Consider the following 27930-nt stretch of genomic DNA (forward strand, 5'->3'; position numbering starts at 1 on the left):
TGGCTCAACCAAGACTATCACTGACCAAATCAATAGTGCCCCCTATGGACCTGGATGGCAGGGTAAGGGACGATTTATTTTAACTTTGTCCAAATATTATTATTGTTATGCAGGTGGATCTCCAAGTTCGGTGTCCTGGTTGCACTCTTCCATGGCTTATTTCATCACGTTCATTGGAAATTAAAATATATAGGCAGAAAATAAGTATAGGGGGATTACTTACTTACATGAGTCGTACCAACTGAAATGATGGTCAAATTACATTAGGCTAGCTAGCCAATTTGTCCACTCCACATTTGGTTTAGAATTTACTGAGAAGTCAGATAATTGTATGGTTGATTAAGTACAGGACATCAAAGTTACAACTTCGACAACAATTATACAACAGTTGGCTAATACCTTAAATGTTTTGGTTAAAAATGTATATATTTATCTTCAGACAAGGTGCGCGCACATGCTCCGGAGGGAGGAGTTTTTTTTTTTGCCATAGCAGCGGCGTGTGATATCCTTCCGCGGGAGTCAAACAAGGCCTTTTCCCTCCCGACAACAGAATGAACAAGCGGCATTGTTGCTTAAACAATTGTTTTAAGGTTCTGCGTTTGGAAATCGCGCATATCCAGAGTAAACTAATCGGCTGGGGGATACCGGGCTTGTATGTTTTTCTCACCGTCTTTCATTGTTCTATCCACGGTCCTGTTACATTGGTTGAACACTGAAGAAATAAAATCCGTGGTTGTCCGCGGCAATCTAACTAGCGACTTCTGTTAAGAGTGGTTGGTACAGAATGGAGCTGATAACAATCCTCGAAAAAACTGTCTCTCCGGGTGATTATACAGCTCCATATACTCATCTTTAACATTTATGTGAAAAGTTTAGGCCCAGCAACTTGACATATCTGTATTTGATAACGATTACGGGTGAGTTAAATCCGAAAAGGGGAGTAGTGAAATGCCTTGCTAGTTAGGCTGCTAATGTTATGGCCTATTCACTCCGCGGATCCGGCTTCTGTTATTAACTCGCTAACATGCTAACTTTTAGCACTGTTAATAGTTCAATCTGGGCGGCATTGACGGAGCTGCCAGTTGTCAAAATGTATTATCCGTTGAAAAAGTTGTCACCCACATAGTTGGTCATTTTGATGTCATCTTTTTACTGGGTTGATACGTTTAGTTACCTATCAATTAACTTGGCTAGCCAGCCACTCATGTGCAATTAAGTCGTCCCTGCCTTGCACGCCAGCTAACTTTACAGTCTAGATTACTAGCTATGTAATGTAGCTAGCATGTGCCGATGTGAAAAAATAGAATAGGGCCTGTACTCGATCATGTAAACCTTATTAGGTCGTATACGCTAGCTAGCTAGTGAAGTAAACACTTGTGCATTGTTCGTGGTGATGTAACTTGGACAGCTAACTATGTTAGCTAAAGTTGGATATGAGTTGGTTAGCTCGATGGCTAACTCAATCTTTGGCATCAAGTACCTATCCGCTAGTGACCTGTTGCATGACATGGGTCACCTTTCTAACGAGTAAGGCTTGATAAATTGGCAGTTTAATTCAACGTTAGCTAGTTAACGAACTAATATCTAATCAGGAAATGAACAACCACAATTTCCCAAATATATTATCGCATTAGCATTGAATGTGATCACTGCTAATCGTGGTAGCCTAGCTAGCTAGGAATTGTAGATGTATGCTAACATAACTTTGCTGCTTCATGTTGTGGCTAACTAGCAAGTGCACTAGCTATTCACATAGTATAACGCTAACATTTCCCCCCTCGCCCCCTCAGATCGAAATGAACTGGAGGCGGCACAGAAGTTTCTGGAGCAGGCGGCAATTGAGAATTTGGTTTGTATAACTACACATTTCAGGCAGACGGATAATTTATTCCGAACACATTCAGGCCTGGCGCCAGAAACACAGGGCATTGAATTGCTGGCGTTTTCAACTGGGTTGTTCCTTCCCCCATCTTCACATTATGGCAGCAACGTCACACACCTCAGCTTTCGCGAATGAATGGGACCTAGCATTATCCCACGTTAGCTAGCTAGCACACCAGCTACACCCATGTAGGCATCAAGTACCTCGGCATGATCACTTTGCACAAACTAAATTATGGCAAATTCTCGTTTTAAGTTATTTTAAAATTAATTCAGTTGAATATCATTTGAGCAATATAACCCCGTCATCGAAAATGAGTTAACTGCTAGTGATAGATCACGATTACCCTGCTTTGATATGAACACATGTGACTAACATGTTGTAATCCTATAGCTGGATTTGAAATAAGTTTGATATTCATGTACCTAATAGTTAACCGAAAAGCTGCCTGATAGGCGTTTAGTAGTAAGCAAGAGCACTCTCACATCTGACACTTACCCTTTCTTCTGCTCATTCTATATTGTCCATGTGTTGTGTATTCTGCAGGGTACTCAAGCTACACTTGTATTGTGTAATCTCTTTGGCCATACATCCTTATGTAGCTTGTGTAAAAGAAATATAATAAAATGTTGGTAATTTAGCAACGCTCTTCTCCAGAGCGACTTACTGGAGCAGTTAGTGTTTCGTGCATTGCTCAATGTCACATTAGTCCATTTATTTATTTATTTAAAAATAACCTTTTTTTATTACCTAGTTGGCTCAGGGATTCGAACCAGTGACCTTTCGGTTACTGGCCCTACACTCTTAACCACTAAGCACCTCAAAGGTCTATGCGCTGTTTGCTGGACTGTGCAGCTCTGTTAATGATCAGTCACATAATTAGCTAGGCAGATCAAAAACTATTAAGGGAGTTTTACCCAAATCAGTAGTAAGAAGATGCCATGGTACAAGTCTTGCTAAATGGTCTTTTGTGGTGCCCGCATGTCTTTCATTATCATTGAAGACCACGTTATGATTAAACCCAATCTGTCTTTTAATCTATCAGCTGAAGGACATAGAGATTTCCTCTCATCTAAATATTTGGACATACTTTTTTAATCTCCAGGAAGCCTAGTTAGTGACACCAATCTAGACACTTGATGCCTCATATGCCCCACTAGTGGGATCTGGAATATGGGTCACAGGTGGTATCCACAGATGAAATCTTAGAGCGAAAATTGGTCACAAAGCAGAGTATACAGTGCCTTCGGAAAATATTCAGACCCCTTGACTTTATCCACATTCTGTTACAACTTTATTCTAAATTTGATTCGATCGTTTTTTTCTCTTAGCAATCTACATGCACTACCCCATAATGACAAAGCAAGAACAGGTTTAGAAATTCTTGCTAATTTATATAAATTAAAAAAACTGAAATCACGTTTACACAAGTATTCAGACCCTTTACTCAGTACTTTGTTGAAGCACCTTTGGCAATGATTACAGCATCGTGTCTTCTTGGGTATGACGCTACAAGCTTGGCACACCAGTATTTGGACAGTTTCTCCCATTCTCTGCAGATCCTCTCAAGCTCTGTCAGGTTGGATGGGGAGCGTTGCTGCACAGCTATTTTCAGGTCTCTCCAGAGATGCTCTGGCTGTGCCACTCAAGGATATTCGGAGACTTGTCCCGAAGTCACTCCTGCTTTCGCTTGGTTGTGTGCGTAGGGTCGTTGTCCTGTTAGAAGTAGATCCTTCGCTCCAGTCTGAGGTCCTGAGTGCTCTGGAGCAGGTTTTCATCAATGCTCTCTCTATTCTTTGCTCCATTCATCTATCCCTCAATCCTGACTAGTCTCTCAGTCCCTGCCGCAGCAAAACATCCCCACAGCATGATGCTGCCACCACCGTGCTTCACTGTAGGAATGGTGCCAGGTTTCCTCCAGATGTGAGGTTTGGCATTCAGGCGAAGGAGTTTAATCTTGGTTTCATCAGACTAGAGAATCTTTTCTCATTGTCTGAGAGTCTTTAGGTGCCTTTCGGGAAACTCCAAGTGGGCTGTCGTGTGCCTTTTACTGTGAAGTGGCTTCCGTCTGGCCACTCTACCATAAAGGCCTGATTGGTGGAGTGCTGCAGAGAGCGGTTGTCCTTCTGGAAGGATCTCCCATCTCCACTCTGGAGCTCTGTCAGTGACTGTCGGGTTCTTGGTCACCTCCCTGACCAAGGTTCTTCTCCCCCGATTGCTCAGTTTGGCCTGGCGGCCAGCTCTAGGAACAGTCTTGGTGGTTCCAAACATCTTCCATTTAAGAATAATGTAGGCCACTGTGTTCTTGGGGACCTTCAATGCTGCATAACTTTTTTGGTGCCCTTCCCCAGATCTGTGCTTCGACACAATCCTGTCTCAGAGCTCTACAAACAATCCCTTCTAACTCATGGCTTGGTTTTTGCTCTGACATGCACTGTCAACTGTGGAACTTTTTATATAGACAGGTGTGTGCTTTTCCAAATCATTCTCAATTACGACAGGTGGACTCCAAGTTATAGAAACATATTAAGGATGATCAGTGGAAACAGGATACACCTGAGATCAATTTCGAGTGTCATAGCAAAGGTTCTGAATACGTAGGTAAATAAGGTATTTCGGTTAATTTCTTTAAATTTGCAAAAATGTCTAAACCTGTTTTCCGCTTTGTCATTATGGGGGTTTTGTGTGTAGATTGCTGAGGATTTTTATTTATTTAATCCATTCTAGAATAAGGCTGTAATGTAATAATGTGGAAAAAGTCAAGGGTCTGAATACTTTCCGAAGGCATTGTATATGTAAAACAGACATAAATAACTCACCAGGACTTGTATGAATTTAGCAGTTTGTTGTTTTGGTTACACAAACGCATTACAGATCTGATTTAAAACTACCACATATGGATCATTAGTGTTTTGTGGAGCACACTGCTGCAACTCACTGACTGCAGCATGAACAGAATTTAGTGTCGAAATTGCTTTGCTGTTGCGTACGAACATGCTCCGTCATGTCTGTTGATTGCTAGCCTTCTACATCCTTCAGTTGCTGAATGTAGCTGTTGAACACTTCAGTGTCACTGCAGTGAAATCTTACTCATGCCAAGGACTGAAAGACTGGTGATGACAATTTCTTTCTTACCGGTTTTACTAAACCACTACCATCTTACCAAACTCTCCCTTTCTTTCTCCAGCCCACGTTCCTGGTGGAGCTCTCCAAGGTGCTCGCCAACCCTGGCAACACCCAGGTGGCTCGTGTGGCTGCAGGTGAAGAACTCGCTCACCTCCAAAGACCCGGACGTGAAGACGCGTTACCAGCAGAGATGGCTGGCCATCGACGCCAACGCCCGGAGGGAGATCAAGAACTTTGTAAGGAGAAACTCCTCTTCCACCTCTTAGTGCAGATTTATTTATACTTTCTTGCTTTAGTAGGCTTTTGTGGTCTCCTGGCTCCCCACCACCCCCTCCTTCTTTTTTGGGGTTGAAATATATTAAAGTCTATTACGGTTTTAAGTGACAGTGTGGGTTACACCGTGACAATCATTTAATTCAAATACCCCCTGGTGGAAAGAGGATCCAGGTGCTGAAGTTGATTACTCTTCCCCCCCCCCCCCCCCAAAGATAATTTAACCTCAAGAAACCTACCCAACCAAATGACTTATTTTTCTTAAGCCCTTGGCTCCTATAAGAACCAATGTCCTCCATCTCACCCAGCCAGTTGATTCACCTCCCTTTCACTGCCCTCCAGGTTCTGCAGACCCTGGGTACGGAGACGTACCGGCCCAGCTCGGCCTCCCAGTGCGTGGCCGGCATAGCCTGCGCAGAGATCCCCGTCACACAGTGGCCCGAGCTCATTCCCCAGCTGGTGGCCAACGTGACGGACCCCAGCAGCACCGAGCACATGGAGTCCACCTTGGAGGCCATCGGATACATCTGCCAGGATATAGTGAGTGCTCCTGACACACACACTTGCGCACATGAGGGACATGGGGGTTATGATCTAAAAATCAAACTACTGTAATATGAAACTTGTGACATTGTGTCCCCAATTGCACAAAGACAAGATTTCAAAATCGATCCTAGACTAACTTGTGATGTCTTTGTTTTCATGTGCATGTTCCACTGCAGAGCAGACGTAGCTTCCATGAACAGCTGTCTTCTCTCCTCCCCTGTGCCGTAGGACCCTGAGCAGCTGCAGGACAACGCCAACCAGATCCTGACAGCCATCATCCAGGGCATGAGGAAGGAGGAGCCCAGCAACAACGTCAAGCTGGCTGCCACCAATGCGCTGCTCAACTCACTGGAGTTCACCAAAGCCAACTTCGACAAAGAGGTGTGTTTGTGTCTCCTGCCCTGCCCGTGTCCCACTATATTAGTGTTTAAGTTCCTCCTTTGTCACATGCTGTGACCCCAAAAATGGAAAGATGAAATGGACAAATCTGAGCTTGTTTATTGACTTAACGGTCTGGTCTGTGATGAGAAAGCATGCACCACGCTGAACATGTGATGGATAACCCCTACCACAATATCTGAGACCTTCACACAAGGCTGGGTTTTGAATGCTTTGTCTATGTGCCTGTCGTAACAGTGAATGGGTTTGTGTTTTCCAGACAGAGAGGCACTTTATAATGCAGGTTGTCTGCGAGGCCACGCAGTGCCCAGACACAAGAGTGAGTATTGTGAGTTTCTCTTTTCTATTTAAAACCCTTTTTGGGCACATTTTATTCCATGCTTTTAGCCAATAATCATGTTCTTAACCAATGTTGGTGAAATGCAATGTCTGTCTCCCACAGGTACGAGTGGCTGCCTTACAGAACTTGGTGAAGATAATGCCTTTTATTATCAGTACATGGAAACGTACATGGGCCCAGCACTGTTTGCTGTAGGCACACCCATGCAGCAACTTGGTCTTGCTCTGTGGTCTTTAGATGTGCTTCTACTCTCTGAAGTACTTGAGGCAGAGAACTCCAAACAAGGTCTCGATGGACCTTATCAGTTACTGATATTGTAGCGTCGCTTGTTGACCACTTGGCTGGTCTGTGGTGAGAAGTCATGCACCACGCTGAAAAAGCCTGTTGTATAACTCCTACCACTATCTGAGACCTGCACGGACACCAACGCCAGTAGTCCATATCAAGGACGCTCTTTTTAAAATGAACCACCTTCCCCCCCTCCTTTTGGTCTCTGTCCTCTCCGTCCCTTACCCCGAACAGATCACAATAGAAGCCATGAAAAGTGACATTGATGAAGTTGCCTTACAAGGAATTGAGTTCTGGTCGAACGTGTGCGACGAGGAGATGGACTTGGCCATCGAAGCGACTGAGGTGAGAGACCCCCCCCCCCCCCAACACACACTGTTTCAACTCTATAAACTAAACACAAGGCAACACTCCAGCCCACGAATGTCAATATGTTTTATATATTATAACACCAGAAAGGGTTCCAGTTAGCCATGTTGCTGAGTGATGATATAGCTCACATGTCTGGTCTGTGATGAGAAATCATGTACCACGCTGAACGCCTGATGGATAACCCCTTCCACTATCTGAGACCTGCATGTACCACGCTGAACGCCTGATGGATAACCCCTTCCACTATCTGAGACCTGCATGTACCACGCTGAACGCCTGATGGATAACCCCTTCCACTATCTGAGACCTGCATGTACCACGCTGAACGCCTGATGGATAACCCCTTCCACTATCTGAGACCTGCATGTACCACGCTGAACGCCTGATGGATAACCCCTTCCACTATCTGAGACCTGCATGTACCACGCTGAACGCCTGATGGATAACCCCTTCCACTATCTGAGACCTGCATGTACCACGCTGAACGCCTGATGGATAACCCCTACCACTGTCTGAGACCTGCATGTACCACGCTGAACGCCTGATGGATAACCCCTACCACTGTCTGAGACCTGCATGTACCACGCTGAACGCCTGATGGATAACCCCTACCACTGTCTGAGACCTGCATGTACCTTGTTATTTTGTTAACGCTCTACTTTCAGCCATTAAGCTGGCACCCTTACCTTGAGGGTGTTTATGTTAGATGCAAAATGCATACAATGGACAGCAAAAAGGTCAATATTCCTCTAAGCTTGGTACCTCTCTCTCTCTCCAGGCATTGGAGCAGGGCCGGCCTCCGGAGCACACCAGCAAGTTCTACGCCAAAGGAGCCTTGCAATACCTGGTGCCCATCCTCACCCAGACACTCACCAAGCAGGTACGCAGGAGAAGAGCCCGCGGCAGTCATTTTACACCTCGTTAACCTCTTCATTACACGTTAAGGATGGTTGAAAAGGATGAATCATTTACTGGTATTAAAATCTCTATTAAAACACCACAGCTGGCAGAATAGCTGGCAGAATTCTCCACCTTTAGATTAAATGAAGATTCTGACTCCTAGGAAAACCTGTCTGGTCTGATGAAATCATGCACCATGCAGAACATGTGACGGATAACCCCTACCACAAAATCGAGAGTTAGGGGGGGGGGGGGGGGGGGGGGCTCACCCATCCGGACACCACCATTTTGTGTCTAATACCACAGATGGTCCCCCAGGAAGACGGTGTGCTACTGCTACCACCCATTTTTATAATTAGTACAAGTGTACCATGTGAAGTCTAGCAGGGAGGTGTGAGGGTTTCTGTACATGCCGTCACAGTTCTATTAGGGGCTTTAATGAGAGGCACTGGACTTGTCTAGCTGAGTTTCTGTCCTTCGTGTTGGTATCTGTTCTTTTGTTTGTGTCCTTTGCTACTCAATGTCCTTGTTGATATGCTATAGGTACCTGTTCATGTAAATATATGCCATTTTCCTCTGGATCTCCTTCCCCCTGTGTGTACGATCAGGTCATCTCTGTGTAAATGCCTGTCTTTCCTCTCACCTCTCCTATGTGCAAGTCCAGTATAGATTCCTTTCATACTTCTACTTCCCTCCACCCCCCCTCTGTGTTGCTCTGTCATGTGACATTGGTTTTATCCCTCCTTTCTCAATGTCATAACGTTTCATGTAAATACGTCTCCTCTCATTCACCCCTCTCGCTTCCTCCTCAGGACGAGAACAACGACGATGACGACTGGAACCCGTGCAAGGCGGCGGGCGTGTGCCTGATGCTGCTGGCCACGTGTTGCGAGGACGATGTGGTGCCTGACGTGTTGCCCTTCATCAAGGAGCACATCAAGCACCCCGACTGGCGCTACCGCGACGTCTCCGTCATGGCCTTCGGCTCCATCCTGGAGGGGCCCGAGCTCAACCAGCTCCAACCCCTCGTCATCCAGGTGACTAGCCTCACCACATGTAGACACGAAGACACATATTCAACGTGCTGTAAACTATTCTTTTAACGGTTTTGCTTAATTCATTCTAATTAACCTAATAATTATGATACAACCCCTCGCTAATGTCAGTGGTTGCCATCTTTGTCAACATGACCTGGTTCAAGCATTCGTGGCATTACCCTGAAGACGGCACAGTGATGCTGAAAAGTAGGTTTACCCAATAAATTACTGGGAGTTTATATATATATATATATATATATATATATTTAATATGCTGCGACTATTTTGATATTTTACATTTTATTCGACGTTAGGCAGCACCTCTACGCAAAATAATTTTCTCTGGGTGTGCGCCAGCTCGTGTTTTTTATTAGACATGAAGGCATACCATGAACGCAACACCACCATATTATGATCTCAACCAGAGAGCCTGCTATAAGCTAAAATATCAGATAGAGGAGACTTGACTATCTGCTAGGAAATGATCTTTGCATCTTATGCATAGTAGTGATAGGATGGTCGGGCTCTTTTGACTGACTCTGATATTTTCGCTCGTTCAGTCAGAGGAACGACTCGTTAGATGCCTTTTTGTTCATTTGAGTCAGTAATGCCCCGCGCACGCCGGACCCCTACCGGTGAACGATGAACTGAACTCAAGTCATGCTTCTACAAGCATCTCGTTCACTGTAGGTGGCTTGTTGAAGCTGTCATTTGTGATTGAGACATGTGAAACTGTGCTTTAAACAATGTTTAAATGTAATGTATTGGTTGATTGCTAGGCACACAACTAAGATTGTTTCTTTATACATTTGAAACGAGGTATAGTTTGTGGCTCCAACCGGACTAGATCGTGTCCAAGGTGGCTTAGCAGTTCAGACGTCTTTTTCCGTATTGTCGTGTCGTGTCCTGTTTATATATATATTTACACCTTTTCTTCACATCTTTTATTTATTTTATTATCCAAGAACTCAACTACAAAAGCTTTCCTGCAAAAGCTTTCCTGCAACCCGCTTCACCAATTACAATAAGTATTATTTACCTCAATCTGAAAATCCATCGTGGAAGATAGCCAGGGGCTAATTCAGAAGCTACTCCGATAGCTAGCCAGAAGCTAATCTGTAGCTGCCCCGAAATTAGCCGGCTTGCTGGCTAGCGTTGGTGTTTCAGCTGCCCACGTTTTGCGGTCATAAGCTATTCCTTTAGCTCGATAATCTACCGGCACTTTTGTGCAACGCGACTCGGACCGGAGCATTCCGGGACTTTTTTTTCTCTCAGTTTCCCCGGATTCCAACCGCAAGCTCTGGACACTTGCACCTTGATTTCGCAGCTAGCTAGCTGCATACCGTGTGACTATTGGCTTACGTCGACCCCGGAGCAAACTCAAATCATGCTGGAGCTAGCCAGCTGAGGAGTTCCATCACCATCCGGACCCGTTTCTTTTGTTGCTGCTGCAGATACGGAACCCCACCGGGCCTTCACGACTGACTGCCGACGTTATCTGCCCGAGGGATTTATCCAACCGGCACCTCCGTCCCGACATTACCTGAACGCTCATCTGAGGCCCGCTAATCGTTAGCTGTCTTATCGGCTGCTATCTGAACAAAACCCCACTACACGGAACCTACCGACGGAAACGCACGAGGTATCTACAAACAGACCTCCATCCTATGCTGCTACCGATAGCCATATACCCGGCCAGCTGTCTGGATCGCCACGACCCCAACCAACCTCTACTCACTGGACCCTTATTGATCACTCGATTAAGCATGCCTCTCCTTAATGTAAATATGCCTTGTCCATTGCTGTTCTGGTTAGTGTTTATTGGCTTATTTCACTGTAGAGATTCTAGCCCTGCTCTCTATACCATATCCAACCTCTCAGTTCCACCACCCACATATGCGATGACATCACCTGGTTTCAATGATGTTTCTAGAGACAAGATCTCTCTCATCATCACTCAATACCTAGGTTTACCTCCACTGTATTCACATCCTACCATACCTTTGTCTGTACATTATTCCTTTAAACTATTTTATCGCCCCCAGAAACTTCCTTTTACTCTCTGTTCTAGTAGCTCTAGGCGACCAATTCTCATAGCTTTTAGCCGTACCCTTATCCTCCTTCTCCTCTGTTCCTCTGGTGATGTAGAGGTGAATCCAGGCCCTGCAGTACCTGGCTCCACTCCTATTCCCCAGGCGCTCTCTTTTGATGACTTCTGTAACCGTAATAGCCTTGGCTTCATGCATGTTAACATTAGAAGCCTCCTCCCTAAGTTTGTTTTGTTCACTGCTTTAGCACACTCTACCAACCCGGATGTTTTAGCCGTGTCTGAATCCTGGCTTAGAAAGACCACCAAAAATTCAGACATTTTTATCCCCAATTACAATATTTTCAGACAAGATAGAACGGCCAAAGGGGGCGGTGTTGCAATCTACTGCAAAGACTGCCTGCAGAGTTCTGTTATACTATCCAGGTCTGTTCCCAAACAATTTGAACTTCTACTTTTAAAAATCCACCTCTCTAAAAACAAGTCTCTCACCGTTGCCGCCTGCTATAGACCACCCTCTGCCCCCAGCTGTGCTCTGGACACTATATGTGAACTGATTGCCCCCCATCTATCTTCAGAGCTCGTGCTGCTAGGCGACCTAAATTTGAACATGCTCAACACCCCAGCCACCCTACAATCTAAGCTTGATGCCCTCAATCTCACACAAATTATCAATGAACCTACCAGGTACCACCCCAATTCCGTAAACACGGGTACCCTCATAGATATCATCCTAACAAACTTGCCCTCCAAAACACCTCTGCTGTTTTCAACCAAGATCTCAGCGATCACTGCCTCATTGCCTGCATCCGTAATGGGTCAGCGGTCAAACGACCTCAACTCATCACTGTCAAACGCTCCCTGAAACACTTCAGCGAGCAGGCCTTCCTAATCGACCTGGCCGGGGTATCCTGGAAGGATATTGATCTCATCCCGTCAGTAGAGGATGCCTGGTCATTTTTTAAAAATGCCTTCCTCACCATCTTGAATAAGCATTCCCCATTCAAGAAATTTAGAACCAGGAACAGATATAGCCCTTGGTTCTCTCCTGACCTGACTGCCCTTAACCAACAGAAAAACATCCTATGGCGTTCTGCATTAGCATCGAACAGCCCCCGTGATATGCAACTTTTCAGGGAAGCCAGAAACCAATATACACAGGCAGTTAGAACAGCCATGGCTAGCTTTTTCAAGCAGAAATTTGCTTCCTGCAACACAAATTCAAAAAAGTTCTGGGACACCGTAAAGTCCATGGAGAATAAGAACACCTCCTCCCAGCTTCCAACCGCTCTGAAGATAGGAAACACTGTCACCACCGACAAATCCACTATAATTGAGAATTTCAATAAGCATTTTTCTACGGCTGGCCATGCTTTCCACCTGGCTACCCCTACCCCGGACAACAGCACTGCCCTCCCCTCTGCTACTCGCCCAAGCCTTCCCCATTTCTCTTTCTCCCAAATACAGTCAGCTGATGTTCTTAATGAGCTGCAAAATCTGGACCCTTACAAATCAGCCGGGCTAGATAATCTGGACCCTTTCTTTCTAAAACTATCTGCTGAAATTGTTGCCACCCCTATTACTAGCCTCTTCAACCTCTCTTTCGTGTCGTCTGAGATCCCCAAAGATTGGAAAGCAGCTGCGGTTATCCCCCTCTTCAAAGGGGGGGACACCCTTGACCCTAACTGCTACAGACCTATATCTATCCTACCCTGCCTTTCTAAGGTCTTCGAAAGCCAAGTCAACAAACAGATTACCGACCATTTCGAATCACACCACACCTTCTCCGCTATGCAATCTGGTTTCAGAGCTGGTCATGGGTGCACCTCAGCCACGCTCAAGGTCATAAACGATATCGTAACCGCCATCGATAGGAAACAATACTGTGCAGCTGTATTCATTGACCTGGCCAAGGCTTTTGACTCTGTCAATCACCACATCCTCATTGGCAGACTCGACAGCCTTGGTTTCTCTAATGATTGCCTCGCCTGGTTCACCAACTACTTCTCTGATCGAGTTCAGTGTGTCAAATCGGAGGGTCTGTTGTCCGGGCCTCTGGCAGTCTCTATGGGGGTGCCACAGGGTTCAATTCTTGGACCGACTCTCTTCTCTGTTTACATCAATGATGTCGCTCTTGCTGCTGGTGATTCTCTGATCCACCTCTACGCAGACGACACTATTCTGTATACTTCTGGCCCTTCTTTTGACACTGTGTTAACAACCCTCCAGGCGAGCTTCAATGCCATACAACTCTCCTTCCGTGGCCTCCAACTGCTCTTAAATACAAGTAAAACCAAATGCATGCTCTTCAACCGATCGCTGCCTGCTCCTGCCCGCCTGTCCAACATCACTACTTTGGACGGCTCTGACTTAGAATATGTGGACAACTACAAATACCTAGGTGTCCGGTTAGACTGTAAACTCTCCTTCCAGACCCACATCAAACATCTCCAATCCAAAGTCAAATCTAGAATTGGCTTCCTATTCCGCAACAAAGCATCCTTTACTCATGCTGCCAAACATACCCTTGTAAAACTGACCATCCTACCAATCCTCGACTTCGGTGATGTCATTTACAAAATAGCCTCCAAAACCCTACTCAATAAATTGGATGCAGTCTATCACAGTGCCATCCGTTTTGTCACCAAAGCCCCATATACTACCCACCACTGCGACCTGTACACTCTCGTTGGCTGGCCCTCGCTTCATACTCGTCGCCAAACCCACTGGTTCCAGGTCATCTACAAGACCCTGCTAGGTAAAGTCCCCCCCTTATCTCAGCTCGCTGGTCACCATAGCAGCACCTACCTGTAGCACGCGCTCCAGCAGGTATATCTCTCTAGTCACCCCCAAAACCAATTCTTCCTTTGGACGCCTCTCCTTCTAGTTCTCTGCTGCCAATGACTGGAACGAACTACAAAAATCTCTGAAACTGGAAACACCTATCTCCCTCACTAGCTTTAAGCACCAGCTGTCAGAGCAGCTCATAGATTACTGCACCTGTACATAACCCATCTACAATTTAGCCCAAACAACTACCTCTTTACCTACTGTATTTATTTATTAATTTATTTTGCTCCTTTGCACCCCATTATTTCTGTCTCTACTTTGCACTTTCTTCCAATGCAAACCAACCATTCCAGTGTTTTTTTAGTTTTTATTTTACTTGCTGTGTTGTACTCACACACGCCTCCATGGCCTTTTTATATTTTTATTTATCTATACATATATCTGTTTGCCTTCACCTCCCTTATCTCACCTCACTTGCTCACATTGTATATAGACTTATTTTTTTTTTCACTGTATTATTGACTATATGTTTGTTTTTACTCCATGTGTAACTATGTGTTGTTGTATGTGTCAAACTGCTTTGCTTTATCTTGGCCAGGTCGCAATTGTAAATGAGAACGTGTTCTCAATTTGCCTACCTGGTTAAATAAAGGTTAAATAAATAAAATAAATAAATCGTGAACGACTCTTGGTGTAATAAATTGTTTAAATGTCTTCTGTGGGTGATGAGCACAATGTTCAAACTGCAGCCCCCAGAACGATTCATTCTCCAGTTTGAGTTTGTTGAGCAGAGGCTGTGTATGTTTTGGTTCTAAAGAAAAAAGCTGTGTCAATGACATTCGATAATCAATTAATTGCAGTCGTTCTTGCGCCATGCGATCAATTCAGTTCTAAACATGTATTTTTCTTCTCGGCGCTTATGATCTATTTCCCCGTGCGCATGCGACCGACGGTTGGAGCCGCTGAGCCATGGGATCGTGTATTAATCCTGCGTTAGGTAGGACTCACTGCGGCCAGTACTAGCAGGTCAAAACTAAAGACAAAAATGAACCAGTCACTCAGGAAAAACGAATCATGCGTCTCGAGTCAGTAAAAAGATTTGTTCAAAAAGGAATCATTTGCGAACTGCACATCGCTAAGGCACGGCCCAACCAGCTCAAACCCCTTGTCATGCAGGTAACCACCAGCTACCAACTGTATAAGAATACCTACTTACTGATACTGATTTTCCCCAGGGGAAGTTTCGGTGGAGTTTCACAGCAGCGTAGACTAACACGGGTACTAACAATCCATCGTCTGATGGGTGTGGCGAGCAAGGAAGAGGATAGCTGTTGTAAAGGTCATCTCTAGGCGGCAAGCATTTCTGTTTCCTTGTGTTGCATGCCCATCAGATAATGCATTCTTTTCTTTGCGCTCTAAAACTCCCCTATGGTTTATAGTGAAACTATCCGCAGGTTTGGCTTTAATTACATTTTAAGTTCATCTTTAGATCCAACAACTTAGGGTAGACTGTGGTTCAAGGGTGATCGGGTATTTACAGACATGTTCACTCACATGTAGGGTGGACTGGAGAGGCTGTGAATAGGGTGGTATCAGCTGAACCACCATGTTCTTTCATGGCTGTGTGTGTGTGGCTGCGTTTTCAAATGGCTCCCTATTTAGTGCATTGCTTTCTACCAGGGCACATAAGTAATGCACTATGTCGGGAATAGGGTGCCATTTTGGACACCGCCTATGCCCAAATCCTTGACCCCCATGCCCTATTGAACTGATAACTGAATTGGGTGCTTGTCTCAGCGTGAGCTGCTGATAAGCTTGTGCAAGTGTCTTTAATCACACTGCTAAAACCTGTCATTCACTAGGCACCAAATTCAAGAAAACTGACAAACGGGACTACCTGACGTTGTCCAATAAAATACTCTTGTTTCCGTTCTAAAATGGAAATATGTGAATCTAACGAAGCAAAAAATGTAGGCAGTGGAAGCTTGTATCTGGTCTGTGATGAGAAATCTTGTACTCAAGACCCTGAGAACCCTGATGTTGAATAGGATTTATCTGAGACCTGCACAGACAAGTTCATTAAGGCTGGATTTAGACATTCTCTGTAGTAGTGATCCGGGGGGAAAATCGGTAGTTGGGTATCGGAATATTATTTTTCATAACTCGTATCGTTTTGACAATTGCAATATTTTTGTGCTAATTGGCTGTACCTGCACCAAAACTTTTTTTTTTTCTTCTTCATAGCTTGTTCATCTTAAGTATGGAGACAATTTTTGTCTTCACTTAATTCCATGACTGATCAAAGCGTATTTTCTCATGGTTCTCTCTTGTGCCTCTGCAGCAGACATATGGTGAGCAATATGTTTGGAACATCAATCGCAATAAAACCCCACTATCGAATTTCCAGCCCTAATCTGTAGACGAGGGGTGGGCAACTCCAGTCCTCGGGGCCTGATTGGTGTCACACTTTTTCTCCGTCCCTAGCAAACACAGCTGATTTAATCAAATTGCATTCTAAATGGAAGATCATGATTAGGTGATTATTGGAGTCAGGTGTGTTAGCTGGGACAGAACTGTGACACCAATCAGGCCCCGGGGACTGGAATTGCCCACCCTGCTGTAGAGGCTCTGAGACAATCCCTGGTGGCCCTTTCCCTGTTTCTGTAGTCTGACGCACTACTGTTGTAAAATCTCATCCACTGCCCTCCCGCTCTTTCCAGTCCATGCCTCTCTCGCTACACCTGAGTACTGCCGTTATATTAACAGTATCTGTCTTTCCATGCCCGTCTTTTTACTCTTGAACACTGGTTAACAGTACTTAATAATGAATAAATTATAATTTATTACATTTCTATAGCGCTTTTCATAGAATCTCAAAGCTCTTAAATGGGGAGACTTCATGTATCTCTGCTCACCTCTGCTTATTGACGCTACTGTGGTTAACGACTAGTCTGCTCTTGTTTCTCCCCTCCCAGGCGATGCCCACGCTGATTGAGCTGATGAAGGATCCCAGTGTTGTGGTGAGGGACACCACGGCCTGGACGGTGGGCAGGATCTGTGAGCTTCTGCCGGAGGCGGCCATCAACGAGGTGTACCTGGCCCCTCTGCTGCAGTGCCTCATCGAGGGCCTGGGGGCCGAGCCACGCGTCGCGTCCAACGTCTGCTGGGTGAGACAGAAGCTAGAGCCGCTATTTTATTTACTTTACCGTTTAAAAAAACAATTCAACACGTGGATATACAATGCATTTAAAATCATTGGGGATAATGCCAGAAGTTGAACCGCTTATTTCCGTTGTGGTCCTCTTGTGGGCCTCCACACGTAGCAGTAGTTCTTTGTTAATACCACAGATAAGGATTTTTATCACCACAAGCATCAACGATATACTGCACAGTACAAAGACACTTGCTCAATTACAACAATTGATCTCAGTCCACCCCACTCGAGTGGAATATGTTGCATCAAAGTACCTGTAGTTGAGAGAAATACCGGTCAGGTCTGTGACGAGGAATCATGCACCACGCTGAACATGTGATGGATAACCCCTACCACAATATCTGAGACCTGCTAAAAATGTCTTTAATTTTTATTTAAGGACCAAAAGTAATGATGGTTCATGGGTTTTCATATGAATGCCCTCATAACTTCTCCCTTTCCCTCCCTCAGGCCTTCTCCAGTCTGGCGGAAGCCGTGTACGAAGGCACAGATGCAGCAGAGGAACAGGAGGAGCCTGCCACGTACTGCCTCTCCTCCTCCTTCGAACTCATCGTCTAGAAACTCCTAGAAACCACAGACAGGTAGGCAGGACTGTCCAGAAACCGCAGGCAGGACTGTCCAGAAACCGCAGGCAGGACTGTCCAGAAACCGCAGGCAGGACTGTCCAGAAACCGCAGGCAGGACTGTCCAGAAACCGCAGGCAGGACTGTCCAGAAACCGCAGGCAGGACTGTCCAGAAACCGCAGGCAGGACTGTCCAGAAACCGCAGGCAGGACTGTCCAGAAACCGCAGGCAGGACTGTCCAGAAACCGCAGGCAGGACTGTCCAGAAACCGCAGGCAGGACTGTCCAGAAACCGCAGGCAGGACTGTCCAGAAACCGCAGGCAGGACTGTCCAGAAACCGCAGGCAGGACTGTCCAGAAACCGCAGGCAGGACTGTCCAGAAACCGCAGGCGGGTAAGCAGGACAGTGGGTTGGAACGGCACCTTCTATTGTCAGGACTGTTAAGGTTTAGAAACCTCTCAACTTGGCTAGTCAAACTAGATATTTTGTATGGGGGAGTTCTAGAGTTGGCTAGAGAATAACTGTCTGGTCTGTGATGAGGAATCATGTACCACGCTGAATGTGTGATGGATAACCCCTACCACAATATCTAAGACCAAAAATGCATTTGGAGATGTAGAATGTCGTTAAAATCTACTTCCTTAGGAATTCCTTTTGAAGCCCTTAGCTGTACATATCCTTTTGAAGGCTGTGAGTCTCTTATCCAGTCTCGTCATCCTAGGTCGATGAGGTTTATGTATTGAAGTGCACCAAATTTGTGCTAAGAATTGTACACATTTCTGTATAATATAGTTTTGCTGCTGCTGCATAGTAATGATTTAAGTGAAATAAATCAATGTTCTCCCTCTGTGTCCACCAGGCCGGACGGTCACCAGAACAACCTGCGTAGCGCGGCCTACGGGGCCCTGATGGAGATTGTGAAGAACAGCGCCAAGGACTGCTACCCAGCCGTGCAGAAGACCACCCTGGTCATCATGGAGCGCCTGCAGCAGGTCCTGCAGATGGAGGTGGGTCCCAACCGAGAGAGGAGAGTGATGGATCGGGGGGTGGCAAAAAGGGAGAGGGGAACCTTTTTGGTCTGTGATGAGAAATGATGTACTCACTACTCTGAAAACCTCTGATGTTTACTTAAGGATTTATCTGAGACCTACTTTAAACTATTATACATTTTGCTTGGAGTCATTTCTATATTGAATCCCATTTGAATAATCTGTTTTTCATGCGTTCTCTCTCTCCTTAGTCTCACATCCAGAGCACGTCGGACAGAATTCAGTTCAACGACCTCCAGTCTCTGCTGTGTGCCACCCTGCAGGTGAGACGAGTCGACTTCATTCAGTTTGACCCTCAAACTATTTCGACCTCCTCGAACAAGAGGTAGAAGAAGGATACCTAGGGCGTTCCATTAATATACACTGCTCAAAAAAATAAAGGGAACACTTAAACAACACAATGTAACTCCAAGTCAATCACACTTCTGTGAAATCAAACTGTCCACTTAGGAAGCAACACCGATTGACAATAAATTTCACATGCTGTTGTGCAAATGGAATAGACAAAAGGTGGAAATTATAGGCAATTAGCAAGACACCCCCCAAAACAGGAGTGATTCTGCAGGTGGTGACCACAGACCACTTCTCAGTTCCTATGCTTCCTGGCTGATGTTTTGGTCACTTTTGAATGCTGGCGGTGCTCTCACTCTAGTGGTAGCATGAGACGGAGTCTACAACCCACACAAGTGGCTCAGGTAGTGCAGTTCATCAAGGATCGCACATCAATGCGAACTGTGGCAAAAAGGTTTGCTGTGTCTGTCAGTGTAGTGTCCAGAGCATGCAGGCGCTACCAGGAGACAGGCCAGTACATCAGGAGACGTGGAGGAGGCCGTAGGAGGGCAAAAACCCAGCAGCAGGACCGGTACCTTCGCCAAGGAGGTGCACTGCCAGAGCCCTGCAAAATGACCTCCAGCAGGCCACAAATGTGCATGTGCATGCTCTGGACACTACGCTGACAGACACAGCAAACCTTTTTGCCACAGTTCGCATCGATGTGCCATCCTGGATGAACTGCACTACCTGAGCCACTTGTGTGGGTTGTAGACTCCGTCTCATGCTACCACTAGAGTGAGAGCACCGCCAGCATTCAAAAGTGACCAAAACATCAGCCAGGAAGCATAGGAACTGAGAAGTGGTCTGTGGTCACCACCTGCAGAATCACTCCTGTTTTGGGGGGTGTCTTGCTAATTGCCTATAATTTCCACCTTTTGTCTATTCCATTTGCACAACAGCATGTGAAATTGATTGTCAATCAGTGTTGTATCCTAAGTGGAGAGTTTGATTTCACAGAAGTGTGATTGACTTGGAGTTACATTGTGTTGTTTAAGTGTTCCCTTTATTTTTTTGAGCAGTGTATTTTGCTGTCTTGAGTATTTTAAAGCCTTAGGAAAGGCGATACACATTTTAGTACCTGTCTGGTCTGTGACGAGAAATCTTGTACTGAAAACCCCGATGACACTAATAGGAAGATCTAAAACATACTAGGAAAGGAGGAGGCTTTATGAGGAAAGGTACCGGCAAGGAAACAACTTCTGGGTTGGACTTATCCTCTTTCCCGCTTCTCCTCACAGTAGCTAAACGACGTTCAAGTTAGCCTGTGCTCTGTTAGGTTAACCCTTTCCCTCCCCACTTCTCGATAGAATGTGCTGAGGAAGGTGCAGCACCAGGACGCGTTGCAGATCTCAGACGTGGTGGTGGCCTCTCTGCTCAGAATGTTCCAGAACACTGCCGGCTCCGGGGGCGTACAGGAGGATGCACTCATGGCCGTCTCAACCTTGGTGCAAGGTGAGCCGTTTAAAACTGTCACACTGTAGTGGATGAGTTAATTTAAAGTTTTTATTTTTATTCATTTACATAAGTCGCACATACGTTAGGGTTTTCTACCCACGCCCTCCACCCATTTTAGTGGGATGAATTATGTTTGTGAATCTAAGCCGTAAAACCTCGTATCTGGTCTGTGATGAAAAATCTTGTACTCAAAACGCTGAAAACCCTGATGTTTAATAGGATTTATCTGAGACCTGTTTCCAGCCACTTGGTCAATGTTAAACTGATTTCCACGCTTCTTACAGTATGTATATGGTGTGTCGCATGTCCAGTGTCACATGCCTCACTGAGCGCGTTTACATGCACACTAAACATGTGGTGTTATGGCTTTGGTCGTATAAACACCTTACTCTGCTGATCTTAATCGCTGTACGGTCACGATCAAAGTAAACATAAGCCAATTAAAACAGCTCAGAAAACCCGGGTATCTCTCGAACGATGAGGCTATAGAAACGGCTCAGTCGGTGTTCCAGCTGTGCATTTGAGCTGTGCCTGTGCTAGCACCAGCAACTCAAGCCTCCCTCGAATGCGTGAGTTTGGACTAACTAAAAGTATGAATCTTAGAACTAGTTTTCACGTCAACTTTGTCCGAACTCCGAATCCAGTAGTTTTCCCAAAAATAACATGGTCGCCATGGCAGAACGCTTATTTTGATTGAAGATTTTCGACATTTTATCAAAGTGCCGTCCGGTAGACAGATTTTTTTAGATATGTCCAAGTGTACAGGATTATTAGGGATATTCTTCTTGCAAAGCATGTTAACATTTGAAATTTGAATTGTCATATTAATCCTACTGTTCACAATCGTATTATTGTGTGCATGTAACCATACTCAATGTTGTGCTGTAATGTCTTCCATGCTTCCTCAGTATTGGGTGCTGACTTTCAGAAATACATGGATGCCTTTAAACCCTTCCTGGGAATTGGATTGAAGAATTACGCAGAATATCAAGTGCGTTCTATGTTTTTAAGGATTTATATTCATATTAATCTCTTAAAGTAAAAAAAATAATTGTCCTCCCTTCCGCTGACGCCTGTTCCTCTCGCTGCTCTGAGCTGTGGCAGCTGGGATTTTAGTTCGTCACAGACTAAAGCAGGGTCTATTTCACCCAGTGTTCATGAGGTAGCAGGGCTGCCATTGTCTACACTGGACTTTGCTGGACCCCACACTTGAAATGCACTGATTTAGTAGCTAAGTTACTTCTAGTAATGCTTGCTGTGAGAGTCAACACTCGATTAGTTCACCTAGCTACACCACTCACTCACTCACCCACCCTTCCCTCTCTCTCCCTTGTCAGGTGTGTCTGGCCGCGGTGGGCCTGGTGTGTGACCTGTGCCGGGCCCTGATGTCCAACATCCTGCCTTACTGCGACGAGATCATGCAGCTCCTGCTGGAGAACCTGGGGGTGAGTTGCACTTCAGTTTCTGCCACCTGTGTTGGTAATGACAAGGCTGCCATTATCGATCCTGGAATGTGCAGGACCATACATTTGAGTCTTATTGCAGATTTACAGCCTCCGTTTTATTGATTGGTTACTTTGTAGAGACATGCAAATGCCTTCGTGTCAAGCTGACTGTGGACACCAAAAAATGTGTTTTATCAGAAAGAAAATGGTTATAATTCCAGCTGTCTTTGTTTAATAGGTTACGTCTTGTGGACACTAATGCAGTTTGTCACCAGTACTGACTAAGGGCGTGTGTGTTGCTCCTGCAGAATGAGAATGTGCACCGGTCAGTGAAGCCTCAGATCCTGTCAGTGTTCGGAGACATTGCCCTGGCCATCGGCGGAGAGTTCAAGAAGTACCTGGAGATCGTCCTGGACACGCTGCAGCAGGCGTCGCAGGCACAAGTCGACAAGGTAGAACAGATGGACACGCACTGTACCACATTGGCATCCCCTTGTTTCGTTTGACCCCGACGCCTGTTCCTCTCGCTGCTCTGAGCTGTGGCAGCTGGGATTTTAGGTCGTCACAGACTAAAGCAGGGTCTATTTCACCCAGTGTTCATGAGGTAGCAGGGCTGCCATTGTCTACACTGGACTTTGCGAGACCTCACAAGTTTCTTCCTTGAGCAACCTTAAGCTTGCCTCTTCCAGAGTTTGTTAGTGGTATTAGTAATATGGTGGTCAATGGTTCATTCTAGCAAAATTGTTAATTGACCAGTTACTCTTATTGAAGGCCTTTTGGATTCATCAAATGACCGTTGCGCACCTCGATGCAGTCTGTCCTCCGTCCCTCTAACCTGCTGTGTGTGTCGGTTCCTTCTCCCTGGCAGACGGACTATGACATGGTGGACTATCTGAACGAGCTGCGGGAGGGCTGTCTGCAGGCCTACACTGGCATCATCCAGGGCCTGAAGGGAGGCAAGGAGAACGTGCACCGTGAGTCCCCTAGCCACCATCCTCCCAGTATCATAACTAACCTACAGATTTTGTGGATCTAGTATTTTGGCGTTTTGCTGACTATGGTATTGATGTGTCTTTTAGTTGTCTTATGAAGCCAATTGTAGGATTTTCCTGCACTTCTGTTTACAGTGGAGACCGAGTCCTTCCGCTGACGCCTGTTCCTCTCGCTGCTCTGAGCTGTGGCTTTTAGGTCGTCACAGAGTAAAGCGGGGTCTATTTCACCCAGTGTTCATGAGGTAGCAGGGCTGCCATTGTCTACACTGGACTTTGCTGGACCCCATTGTGGCATTTGCTGATTTTCAGACTTTGCAGTGTGCCAGATTTTCCTAACAAGCATCCTTAATCACCTCTTCGCCAGAATTATGGCCACTTTGAGTGAATATTGGGCATCTGTCACCTCTGCCTAAATTCTCATGATTGTGCTGAACATTGTCTTCATTGTATCGTTCTGTCCCGCTCTCTGTCCTACCTGTAGCTGACGTGATGCTGGTGCAGCCCAGAGTGGAGTTCATCCTGTCCTTCATCCATCACATCGCTGAAGACGAGGACCACTCTAATGGCGTGGTGGCAAACGCCGCCGGACTTATAGGGTAAAGCAACTAGGATTATCTCAGTGGGAGTGACGCTTGCTTTGTGGATCACAATAATATTGAAGATGCTTTTGGTATGACATAGCATAAAAATGTTAGGGGCAGCTTGGGCTAAGATGCTTGAAAAACACTGAATTCTTATCATTTTATTTATTTATTTTAATCTAAGGAAAACCTGTCTGGTTTGTGAGATCTTGCACTCTTAAACCCTGATGTTTAATAGCATTTATCTGAAACCTGCACAGGCACTTGTCAGTAAGAGGCCTGAAAAGGAGTTGAGGTAGATCGGAGTCGTGTTTCCAGCGACTTGGTCATGTTAAACTGGTTCCTCTGCTTCTCCTTACAGTATGTAAATGGTGTTGTTCCTGTGACATGCTTAGTTAAATTCTTATGGCTGGGATCCTGTTAACGGGGTCGATATGACAACAGCCAGTGACAGTGCAGGGCGCCAAATTCAAAACAGAAATCTCATTTAAAATTACTCAAACATACAAGTATTTTACACCATTTTAAAGATAAACTTGTTAATCCCACCACAGTGTCCGATTTCAAAAAGGCTTTACGACAAAAGCACAACATATCATTATGTTAGGTCAGCACCTATTCACAGAAAAACACAGCCATTTTTCCAGCCAAAGAGAGGAGTCACAAAAAGCAGAAATAGATAAAATTAATCACTAACCTTTGATCTTCATCAGATGACACTCATAGGACTTCATGTTACACAATACATGTATGTTTTGTTCGATAAAGTTCATATTTATATCCAAAAATCTGTTTACATTAGCGTGTTATGTTCGGTAATGTTTTGACTCCAAAACATCCGGTGATTTTGCAGAGAGCCACATCAATTTACAGAAATACTCATCATAAACATTGATAAAAGATACAAGTATTAAACATGGAACTTTAGATAAACCTCTCCTTAATGCAACTGTCAGATTTATTTAAAAACAAAAACAAAAAAAACCCACCATGCTATAATCTGAGTACAGCGCTCAGAGCCCAAACAAGCCATGAAGATATGCGCCATGTTGTGGAGTCAGATGTCAGAATAGCATTATAAATATTCACTTACCTTTGATCTTCATCAGAATGCACTCCCAGGAATCCCAGTTCCACAATAAATGTTTGATTTGTTCCATAAAGTCCATAATTTATGTCCAAATACCTCCTTTTGTTCACGCGTTCAGTACACAATCCAAACTCACGACGCGCCGGCAAGTCAATGTGAAAGTTCAGATGAAAAGTCATATTACAGTTCGTAGAAACATGTCAAACGAAGTATAGAATCAATCTTTAGGATGTTTTTAACATAAATCTTCAATGTTCCAACCGGAGAATTCCTTTGTCTTCAGAAATGCAATGGAACGCAAGCTAACTCTCTCACGTGAACGTGCGTGGTCAGCTCATGGCACTCTGCCAGACCCATGACTCAAAGAGCCCTCATTCCCCCCTCCTTCACAGTAGAAGCATCAAACAAGGTTCTAAAGACTATTGACATCTAGTGGAAGCCTTAGGAAGTGCAATATGACCAATATCCCACTGTATATTCGATAGGCGATGAGTTGAAAAACTACAAACCTCAGATTTCCCACTTCCTGGTTGGATATTTTCTCAGGTTTTTGCCTGCCATATGAGTTCTGTTATACACACAGACATCATTCAAACAGTTTTAGAAATTTCAGAGTTTTCTATCCAAATCTACTAATAATATGCATATATTAGCAACTGGGCCGGAGTAGCAGGCAGTTTACTCTGGGCAACTTATTCATCCAAGCTACTCAATACTGTCCCTAGCCATAAGAAGTTAATCCCCCCCCTTTCCTCAGAGACCTGTGCACGGCCTTTGGGAAGGACGTGTTGAAGCTGGTAGAGCTGCGGCCCCTCATCAACGACCTGCTGGCGGAGGGCCGGAGGTCCAAGGTCACCATAACCAAGATGCTGGCCACATGGGCCACCAAGGAGCTGCGCAAGCTCAAGAGCCAGGCCTGGTGAGTTACTGATCTAATGACCTACTGACTGACGGTCACCCCTACAGCACCTATAGGGCACCATGAAACTGCAAGGGAATAGCCAAGGGAGAATTTTTTTTAATTTTTTTAAACAATGTACATTTTGAAAGTTAATGTTGCGTTGGGAGGTACTTACGCAGGAAATGCTAGTCTTGTCCATTTTTATTTTGGCGGTGGCGTGAAATTGTAACCATTAGTGATTTCATGAAAGAGCACGTATCGTGTAAATTGGTGGCCTATTCTGATATCTATAAAGTCACCAGAATTTCACTGGAGCAGCCTAATGAGAGGGATCCCTTTACATGCATTGAGCGCGTGAACACAGAACTTTGGCTCCTACAGCAAATAACCTTTTCTTCTTTTCCCTCTACAGATGTCATGCTTGTTGGGGATGAGCTAGACAACAATGAATACACCCCACTGGAGTTTCTTCTGTCTTTTGCGTCGTGTCCGAGTTAAAGCAGAAGTGAAGCGTGCGCTGAGATGAGTGTCTGAGAATGTGAGAGTGAGCGAGGATCGACGTCACACCACCTTCTGAGTACAATTCCAGCAGTCGCCGCCCCACCCCTGAACCCCCACCACCACTTCCTTATTCCCCTCCCCCAAAACCCTCTTCTTCTTCGGCCACCTGTGGACTGATTCTGACTTGACGACAAGGACTCCACACAGAAACGTGGATCGCTGTAGCCGGCTAGTTCTAGAACTCTTCTGAAAAACTAATATTAGTCTACAACAGGATCACCAGAGTAGAGAAATGAACGGACAAATGTGGTTTTCTTTTGAGGGGAAATTACAAACACAACATGATACGAAAGAACTCAACTATTTTGCTCTTTGCCCGATCTGTGGAAGACTTTTTCCCTTGACTCTTTTTGGTTCCTTCCAGCACTATATGGTTGTGGACTTCAAAAATGGAGATGGTCAATTTTACGTGAACTGAACCGGAATCCGAGAAAAGCTCACTTTTGGGGTGTTGGAAATGCGCCCAAAGGATCACTGCTGGAGTTGAAAGAAGACGGGACGAGCGGGCGGTCTCCACCCCCCTCGTCTCCTACCTCTAGCCTCTCTGCAATCCTCCAGTCTGCCCCTGCACGGAGCCCCCAGAGCGCGGCAGGGGTAGAGCTGACCAGCCTGGATGATGGAGTGTGTCTGTGAGGGAGGGGATTCACTGTCTCTACCCCCCCCCCTCCCCGGTTATTTCAAATAAATAATAAAGCTTGAAGCAAATTCAGTAAGATATATTTCTGATGCTGTTTGTGAGAGAGCTGTGGGGGCTTGGTAGATGACTTATTAGCAGCACTTGAGTGAATTGGCAAGAAGGTTTTCTTTATTTCCTGCAAGAGGAATCACTGACAAATGTTCACCTTTTTCTTTTAATGGCATCAGTTGTTTCTCTTCATCTTCAGTGTAGGCTTCTAGAAGAAAAAGACCATTTCTTGCCAGCCCTGTTAACAAGAATCGGTGAGGACTTGTGTTGAGTGCATCAGGATCAATCAAGGCTAGGGAACACTCCCAAAATAACTACATTTGACATGTAACACTGACATCTTCTTAGTGTTAAGATGAGCAAGGAGTAGAAAACAAGTGCCAAATTTAGACTACTCGTCAGGGTAAAATACAACAAGCAAACACACTTGCCTATAGCATGCAGTTCATAAATAAATCTAGAATTTGAACTACATGAACTAGTGAATTGGGCTTGTTTTAGTTCCTATTTGTTGGTTTCTCAGTGCACTTAGTTGGAAAAGGGTCACTCACCAAGCTGTTAAAATGAGAATCGAAGACGTTTGTACAAGGTTATATTTTTCCATTGCTATGAAAAACAATAAAATGATATCAAACATTCCCCAAGCAGTTCTGGTACTTTGGTCTGTATTTTGTTTCTTGCAAATGTTTGTAATGCACTGTGGTGACTTCAGTTTCCATGGCAACACTTGGTTGGTGAGATCTCTAAACTTCCAAAAATGTATTTCTATATTGACATAATCAAATCGGGTTCAATTTAACTTGTCTTCACTGTTTTGTACTGTTTACCTTCTCCAATACATAAGCGTTGGATATGAGCCATTTTCCATTTGATTTGAGATCGGATATTTTTTGCAGTGACTTTGGTTCTCACACCAGTTTGGATTGTGTGACATTGTCCTCATGAGCTTGGCTATTTACATCATGTCATGTGTTGAAGTTATAAGAATTGCAACTTGAATATAGAATTGTGAACATTAAAACCTGCTTTTTTCTTCATATCCAACCTAGTAAACTAATAA

At 44.9% G+C, this 27930-nt stretch overlaps 1 protein-coding gene and 3 non-coding genes across 4 annotated transcripts; all 4 read left to right on the plus strand.

The window, feature by feature from the left end:
* The first annotated feature begins 453 nt into the window (after positions 1-453).
* Positions 454-27514, plus strand: LOC129828976 (importin subunit beta-1-like). Its single transcript, XM_055890335.1, is given in 22 exon segments — positions 454-824; positions 1791-1849; positions 5070-5143; positions 5145-5244; positions 5624-5821; positions 6056-6208; positions 6486-6545; positions 7089-7199; positions 8005-8106; positions 8939-9163; positions 16976-17167; positions 17665-17795; positions 18638-18785; positions 19019-19090; positions 20468-20612; positions 21524-21606; positions 21953-22060; positions 22369-22512; positions 22929-23034; positions 23534-23648; positions 25481-25642; positions 26037-27514. Coding segments are annotated over 22 exon segments (2529 nt in total). The 5' UTR covers positions 454-784; the 3' UTR covers positions 26038-27514.
* On the plus strand, positions 21683-21826 carry LOC129833879 (small nucleolar RNA SNORA79). The gene has a single exon (XR_008756132.1). It is a non-coding gene; the product is annotated as a small nucleolar RNA SNORA79 (small nucleolar RNA).
* Positions 22570-22713, plus strand: LOC129833885 (small nucleolar RNA SNORA79). Its single transcript, XR_008756134.1, has one exon. It is a non-coding gene; the product is annotated as a small nucleolar RNA SNORA79 (small nucleolar RNA).
* On the plus strand, positions 23208-23343 carry LOC129833894 (small nucleolar RNA SNORA79). Its single transcript, XR_008756138.1, has one exon. It is a non-coding gene; the product is annotated as a small nucleolar RNA SNORA79 (small nucleolar RNA).
* Positions 27515-27930: the final 416 nt, after the last annotated feature.

The sequence above is a fragment of the Salvelinus fontinalis genome, chromosome 2 (assembly GCF_029448725.1).
Source record: "Salvelinus fontinalis isolate EN_2023a chromosome 2, ASM2944872v1, whole genome shotgun sequence".
NCBI lineage: Eukaryota > Metazoa > Chordata > Actinopteri > Salmoniformes > Salmonidae > Salvelinus > Salvelinus fontinalis.